This window comes from Metopolophium dirhodum, chromosome 1 (genome assembly GCF_019925205.1).
Source record: "Metopolophium dirhodum isolate CAU chromosome 1, ASM1992520v1, whole genome shotgun sequence".
Lineage (NCBI taxonomy): Eukaryota > Metazoa > Arthropoda > Insecta > Hemiptera > Aphididae > Metopolophium > Metopolophium dirhodum.
Window position 1 is genome coordinate 18,476,998 of NC_083560.1, and position 8,313 is coordinate 18,485,310.

An 8,313-nucleotide genomic window follows, 5' to 3' on the forward strand; every position below is an offset into this window, starting at 1 on the left:
AGCGGAACCACTTCCTTTTTTTACTTGCGGTTAGGATTCCCCGAGAGTGTAAGAATAGAAAGATCATTTATGACCGGGTTAGGATGATTTTGGAGTCATTTGTGGAAACGCGTGTAGAAAAATGTGCTTCCTCTTCTATTTTTCGCACATCGCGAAGAGTTAAATTAGAATCTTAAATCAGATATTATTTTTTATTTTTTTTTGAAAAATTCAAAATAGCCACTTTGTTAATGTATAAAAACACGTATTCAAGTCATGTAGTTAATTTTTTTTTTAAATCTCATTATTTTTGTTAAGTAAAGTTTATTCAGTCGTAAAAAAAACATTTTAAATTTAAAAAGTATATTATAGGTTATATTATTATGATATAAATTGAGGTTTTTAATTTTCTATACCGTATATTTGGTATTGGTATTGATACCTATAATCAGTGTAAAAACCATAACCGTTATTTTGGAAATCACAAAAATTGACTAAAAAAAATTGCGCGTCCGGCGCTCTACAGTCAGATGTTTCGCCTCGTTTATATAACATGTCATATTTTTATACTACACAAATTGGTAGGCGGCGCCCATATCATGATGTATTATTGTTGTCATGTTTTGAAATTCGCGTGTCCAGAGACGGAGGTGATTAGAGTAGCGACGTGCATTGTGTTTACGTGTTGAGATAACGTCGTGTGCGTCGTCGTTGCGTGTGCTAGAATAAAAATGCGCTGAATAGCAATATAGATAGCCGATTTCAGTGCTGACTGCAAAATAGAACCATTTCCATAAAAAAGATTTCGTATCCCCCACAAATCGATATTTCCATGTAGGTATTACCCAGTGAATTAGAGCCCGGAATAAACAGTCTAAAAACTATCAAAAAAATGGCCTAAATAAATGTATTTTAACCGCAATAATGTGTCCTTGAAAAACGAACCAAATGTATTATTGCACGTTATACACATGTATAGTCAGTATGGCGTATACTCTACTCGCCTAATTATTAGTAATCACAGTGTACCTATAACAAAATATAATAATATAATATTATAATGCAAATAATAATTAATATTGTTAATTGCATAAAATATAGATTGTAAATAAAATAAAAATATAAATATGAATTATGATTATTATCTGTTATCTAAATATATTATTCTACTACCTGTTTTGTAATTTTTGTATACATTTTAGTATGTATAGTATCTATGTTAATATATATATATATAAATATATGAAAAAATATATATAAAATATATAAAAAACATATATATATATATATATATATATACAGGGTGTCCCACGAAGTTCTGACAAATGAAATAACTTGTATTCTAATCAATATTTTTTCATTTTTTTTTTTTTATACAATTAATAGACGTTTGTACTACACGTATAATATAAACTTTTTTATTTTCATTTTTTTGTGCATAAAATAAGAAATTTTAAATTTGATTTTCATTTTTTTCAAAAAATTCAAAATAGCCAATTTATAAACATATTGAAAAAAATAGATTTAACGTTTACGGTATTTAATTTGAGTAATCCATTTGCGACTTATTAACATTTAAATATTCGTTCAATTTACTGCTACTGGGAAATTTATCAAACCCAACAGTAAAAACCAGAAGTCAAAACGAACCAGAGATAAGTGACTAGTAACTAAAATAGTACAACAGATTACAGAATATTTATGATAGTCATAGCATAGAACAAGGTCATAGTACCGTCATATCCACGGTTTAAAGATATGTATATCCAATATTTAATCTATTCTGTGGTATATCTACAACCATGGTCATATCTAATATTATGTGGTATAGTATTGATACTACTATCTTAATTCGTGGTTTTAGCGTGGTATTGTTCTATGGTTTTAGGCAACTAATAATTTGTAACCATAAAAATGAAATGGTTATAGTCTGTGGTTATAGCAGTACAACCACTCTTATCGGTCCTTATCATTTTTCGGACAACTGCCATCGACCGGTATTCATAGACGGAACTTACAACACAAACACACAAACAACTTAGAAACAACAATAACAACATATGTATATATTTTTGTGACGAATTAAGTTTGCTAATTAATTAATTTTAAAATTTTATTTAGTACTAATTTATTATAAAACAGTAATATAACTTAATATTTATTTTGAAGAAAATAGTTCAACTACCTACTACCTATAATGTATTTTCAAAATGACCTCCATGATTCGTTACACATTTTTCGTATCGTTGTAATATTGACGCAGTCACTGAATTCAACATTTGTAGTGTTATGGACTTGCATGCTACTGTTATGCGCTCTTTCAAATCATCCAATGAAGTAGATTGTTCAGTGTAAACACGATCTTTTAAATATCCCCATAAAAAAAAATCCAGTGGAGTAAGATCTGGAGAACGTGGTGGCCATTTCACAGGACCGTTTGTTCCTATCCATCGCAACGGAAAATTATGGTTCAAATAATTTCTAACCACATTAGCATTATGTGGAGGGGCACCATCTTGCTGTAACCACATACATTCCCGAATATGAAGAGGGACATTTTCTAGCAATGATGGTAAAATATTTTCCAGAAAATCCAAATAACGCTCACCATTTAATGTTCCTTCATAAAAGTAAGGGCCAATTAATGTGTTGTTTAATATACCACACCATACATTTGTGGACCATCGAACTTGGGACTTTGTTTCTCTTGTCCAAAATGGATTTGAATCATTCCAATAATGTGCGTTATGGCGATTTACCATGCCGTTATTGTTGAAACAACTTTCATCAGTCCATAATATTTTGTTCAAAATATTGCTATCCTGGTCATATAAGCTAACTATTAATGATATGAATTGGAGTCTTCTTTCTGGATCTGATGGTTTCAACCCTTGAACGCAATGCAATTTGAACGGGTGATATACATTGTTTATTAATATGCGATGTACAGTTGATTTACTAATATCTGTTTGCCGAGCTATGGATCTAATTGATGCATGTGGTGTGGAACTAAATGCAGCTAAAACATCAACATTGTGAGAATCATCTGCAGCAGTGTAATGTTTTTTCAACCGATGGCCATTTGGAAAGCTGCCTGTTCAACAATTTGTTTTTTTAGTTTATTTAGTAAATTATTTTTAAAAATGTCAATGCAGAGCATATGTAATTATTGTCTAAGCGATACCTATTAGTTCAAATTCATGTTTGCCCTTTATTTAATATTTTTTTAGTTTTTACAAAATATCCGCTACGATAGATTGTAATATTAACTTCATGATAATATTTGATGTTATTATTGTCTAAACGATACCCATTAATTCAAATAATATTTCATTTTATTTTATATTATATTATAGGCTAAATAGTAAATTGTATTTTTATTTTTTTTTAAATAAAATCATGTTGCCCTTTATTTAATATTTTTTTTTAGTTTTTTTACAAAATATTGTCTACGATAAATTGTAATTTGTATGTGTGTTACCTATTATTATAATTCATAAAAATATTTATATTTTTGTCAATTATTAAAATTGAAATCTACCTGTTTGACGCAATGTTTTTTCAATGTTGATAAATGTAGCCCGTGAAGGTTGTCTTCGTTCTGGAAATGTTTGTAAATATTGACGAGAGGCATTTAATGTACTTTTACCACATTTATAAAAAATAGCCAACATATCAGAATACTCTGCATTACTATAAATAGCAGGCATCTTGAAATTTAATTAGTTTTAATTACTAAATAAAATAAGTTAGTCTTATTAGAAAACCTAACTAATAAAATACCAAATGCAGTTTGAAAAAAAACTGGATTTCCATAACCAAGATATCAAACTCATCTGATCTTGATTGTTAAATTATAAATAGTATATTTATTAGTCTTATCTAACTGGAAATTTTGACAGTCAGTGTGTTGTAAATATATTTTTATAGTATTTCTTGTTTCATATCTTGTTTGATACTTGCATTGAAAGGTACAAATTACACTTTCTCTGTCAATTATTTAATATTTAAAGTACCTAGACTTTTTTAAAAATGGAAGTTTATGAAGATGTTGGTGAATTATATTGCGAATATGTCAAAAATAATGAAGACGACACCATGACTGAATTGGATTTTTTTAAGTCAGCATTTAAAGATGCAATGATCGAAATTGATAATCTGCGTCAGGTATGTAAAAATTGAAATTAATATATACATCAATTTTATTTATATTCTGAAAATAATAATAAGAAACAACAATACACACATTTACAGCAATACCATAATTTAAACGAGCAATTTAACAATAAAAAAGTTGAAAGCAGTTACTATGCTGAAGATGTGATACAGCTTCAAACTGATAATAAGTCACTCACTGAAGAACTTGTAAGTGACCAAATTATTAAAGCAGTGGAGTTGTTGCATTTTCATATTTTTTTGTAGATACTTAATATTATATTCATTGCTAAGTGAGCTTAAAATATGTTTCAGTTAGCTATGATTTTATGTTTTTATTGAAATAAATGCTATTTTTTTTCCTTAAGTGCAATTTTTAATATATTTTAGTGCAATAATACAATCAATTTGTTGAGTTTTTTAATGCAATAACTTCACTGCCCTAATAATAAATAATGAAAAAAAAAAATTACATAGTTAGTATACAATTTATTAACAATTACATAATATTATTAGGTGACATTAAAAATTCAAGAAAAGTCATATAAAGAAAAATATGTATGTTTAAAAATAAAAAAAACATGCTTAATAATAATAAATAATAATAGTAACACATTTTTTTTTTATATAGGCTATACTTAAAACAAAAAATGAGATTTTGGAAGAAGACAATGTAAGTACATTGGTAACAAAATTTATATTGAATTTAAAAAAATTTATAATGCTTAACAATAATAAATAATATTAATTACATATTACAATTTTTTTGTTTTTTTTTTTTATAGTCAGCAATTAAAACCAAAAATGATTCTTTAGAAAAAGAAATTGTAAGTAAAAGTAGCAAAATTATTTAAATAAAATTTGTTAACTGTTATTTTTGTAGAAATTATTTAAACAAAAAATGGCCACTATTGAGGTGAAAGATAAGGCAGAACATTACGAAGAAAAAAAAAAAGTAAAAATAAATTTAGTAAATAAAAAAGCATGTCCAACACATTTTCCTAAATTAAAATTATTTACTTTCAGGAACAACAAAATGTGCATAGCTTAATCTCATCTGCTAAAAATATGAATAATTATGTTAAGAGAGATGATTTACTGCCGATTGAATCCAAGGTTTCTTTTATAGAAAAACTTGTATGCTCAAAGATGGATAGATTGAAATTACAAGATGAGACAAGCAGTCTGATAAATGTCATCGATGATACATTGAAAACAAATTATGTAATGTATTTATTTAAAATAGTTTTAATATCATATTTATAATTTGTATGTTATTAGAATTGTACTGAATGGTGGTGTCCCAAGCACAGTAAATTTTTGGAAATTTTAAATGGCATCAAAATTGGCGAACAAACTGTGGAAGATAAATACATTATAAGGAAAGCCAAATCTAGATTTGCTTATTGGGATGATAAAAATAATAAAGTAATATTAATGTTTTTTGTACTATTTACCATATTTAATAATTTATTGTAATTCATTCTACATAATATTATGTACATGACTAAATAATGTTTTATATTTTTTTGTATGTTTAAGAATACACCAAGGTGTCCTACTCAAGACAGAAAAAGAGGAGAGGTTATTCATTATCAAAAACCTAAATGTTGGCCGTAAAATAATAATGTTAAAAAAAAAAACCTTTAAATAAAAATACGATGGTAATTATTAAATAATAATTTATTTATTTTGATACCTACTTATAGTAGGTATGTACTAAAAGGTAAGTATCTTAACAGCAACATTAATAAACTTGCATTTATCGATATTTGTGGGCCCTACTGTTTAACTTTTATTTAATAATTAAATAATATTAATTAAACATACATTTTACATATTAAATCCGAAAAGATGCATCAAATATAATATTGTTACAGGCATGCACAGACATGTTTAATTTAAAAATCAACTTTTTTATTTAACCTTCATTGTAATATAACAATATTATTAATAATTAAAAATTAACAGTTCATAAGCATTAACAACTAATATTCATGATCAATGACTATATTAAAACTATATAGCTAATATCAATTAGTTATATCTTTTAGTTATTGAAAGAAACAAGGGATGCAATTGCGCACATTAATGATTGCTGTTAAGACAAAAATTTAGTAAAATCATTTTTTTTTCTGAAATACTGACTAAATTCACTAAATATACAAAAAATAATAGAATTTACTTAACGGATTGCATAAGCAGAGTATTTGTGTAAAATCTAAAATCTTTTAGTAATTCAACAAATCTAATCGTTACTTCTAAGAAAAAAAATGAAAAAGTTTCCTGCTTATAATCCACCTCATCTGTGACAAAGATATAGATAAATTTGAAAAAAATAGAACTAAATAAAGATCTTTATACGCTAGAAGTCTACGACCTTAGTCTCACATTTTGTTAAATTTAGAAAAAGTTGTCTTTGCTAAGTATTTTGTAGAATTTTAGATTTTTCTCAGTATAGTATTATTATTAAAATTATAACACCTATAACATATGTTTTTTATAATTTAACTAATTTAATCATACTTAATTTATCTATTGGTACAGTTAGATTGCATAGCTGGTGTAGTGCATGTATGTTAATATTCAAACAGTCAAGATATTATGTGATATTCAATGTTGTGAGTAGGTATACATTGTTGAATTATGAAATCCATGTGGAAAGTCACTTTTACCTAAAAGATAAAATAAATAAGAAACTATTTATGAATATTTTTTTTAAGTATAATACATATCTTATTATATTATTCACTATTTAGTATTTAATTGTTTAACAGTTATTATTATTTGAGTGTATAATATTAAAATGTAAAGATCTTAGGTGTTTAGTTATACTTACATTTTGTGATAAGACTTTCTATTTGATTTTGTTTTGACAATAATGAGAATTTAGATGAATCCAAATAAAGTTTATCACCAGTTAATGTTCTATGTTTGTTCTGACACATCAAACAGTAAACTAATTGTAGTAATTGGATCATATTTATGGAACTACATAAATGTTAAAATACAATTTAAATAGAATGTTATATTATTTTTAAATATATACCTAACTTAGTTGATTATACTTACATTTTATGACGAGCCTTTTTTTTTTTAATGGTCAGTACCTAGTCCACAATGCTTGTAATGACCCGCGGTAACCAACAAATTAAACTTCTTAGTTTTATTATAGTACTTTATTTATAAATAAATCAAAATACTACATAGTTTTCAATTTGCATACATATTGTTGAAAAATATTTCTTCTAGTTTAGGCCAGTTGTTGTTCGAGCAATAAAATGTATATTAATGTCACCATTAAAAATTATTAAGTAATAATTTTTTTCTTATTTCATATCTTCTTTGATTCTTGCATTGAAAGGTAAGTACACATTAGGTACACTTTCTTTGTTGATTATTTAACGTTTAAAGTAAATACTTTCTTAACAATCGAAGTTTTTGAAGATTTTGGTGCATTATATTGCAAATATGTAAAAACTAAAAAGTAATAAGGATGACTTATCAATTACTTGGTTTAAGATATACTTAATTGGACTTGACATTCCCTCAAATTGAATGATAAAGGCTCTTCATACAATTTTTTAATTGATAAATTTGAAATAATTGTAATTGGTATACCTAGTAGGTACTTTGTTTTTATTATTTTTTTTTGTGATACAGAAGACGGATACGCCAAATTCTTCTTTGTCAACATTTCGTCGACATATCATTAAAATGTATTACTTATTCTATAATACTGATCACTTCATTAAGTAATAAGTTGAAATCATTGAATAAAAATATTTATTATTATTTACTACTATCAATAATTTACATTCGTTAATTGTTGATCACGATCTAACATAATAAAATTATCATAAATCGTGCTGTAAATTAACCGTTTAAGGTTAAAAATCTTAATGTTAATTCTCGTTTATCTACAAACGTGATAAGTGATAAAACCGTATACCAAGAATCAATAACCAGTGCTACATTATGTAACCATGAAGGTAAATTGTAAAATGTTATTTTTATACTTTATAGCTGATATTCTGCAGGCTGATACAGCTGCGGCAGACTACAACTACAGGCTTGACGTTGTTCACTCAACAATCAGTGTTCTGGTAGGAGTGGGGATTGGAAAGGAAGGTCCAAATGTCCAATTCGTATGACCATTGTACATAGTACATACTAAAC

The 8,313-nt window shown here is 26.2% G+C and overlaps 1 protein-coding gene and 1 long non-coding RNA gene across 3 annotated transcripts; one reads left to right on the forward strand and one right to left on the reverse strand.

The window, feature by feature from the left end:
• The first annotated feature begins 1,279 nt into the window (after positions 1–1,279).
• LOC132935096 (uncharacterized) lies at positions 1,280–5,822 on the forward strand. Of its 2 annotated transcripts, XM_061001554.1 has the most exons (9): positions 1,280–4,146; positions 4,234–4,344; positions 4,651–4,692; positions 4,766–4,807; positions 4,920–4,961; positions 5,018–5,089; positions 5,161–5,358; positions 5,416–5,562; positions 5,677–5,822. In XM_061001554.1, exons 1-9 carry the CDS (start codon positions 4,012–4,014, stop codon positions 5,752–5,754), a joined length of 867 nt encoding a protein of 288 aa, XP_060857537.1. In that variant the 5' UTR covers positions 1,280–4,011; the 3' UTR covers positions 5,755–5,822. The 2 variants fall into 2 exon arrangements, with proteins under 2 accessions (XP_060857537.1, XP_060857538.1); XM_061001555.1 differs by lacking the exon at positions 4,651–4,692.
• LOC132935097 (uncharacterized) lies at positions 4,164–7,606 on the reverse strand. Its single transcript, XR_009663159.1, has 3 exons — positions 7,207–7,606; positions 6,974–7,125; positions 4,164–6,809 (listed from the first exon to the last, which is right to left on the reverse strand). It is a non-coding gene; the product is annotated as an uncharacterized LOC132935097 (long non-coding RNA).
• Between the last annotated feature and the right edge of the window lie 707 nt (positions 7,607–8,313).

Bases quoted from the DNA above. Each gene is read 5' to 3' on its own strand.
- LOC132935096 (XM_061001554.1), top strand. From the start codon at position 4,012: ATGGAAGTTTATGAAGATGTTGGTGAATTATATTGCGAATATGTCAAA. The intron at 4,345-4,650 runs GTAAGTGACCAA...TAATATTATTAG, and splicing joins AGTCACTCACTGAAGAACTT to GTGACATTAAAAATTCAAGA. The intron at 5,359-5,415 runs GTAATGTATTTA...GTATGTTATTAG, and splicing joins ATACATTGAAAACAAATTAT to AATTGTACTGAATGGTGGTG.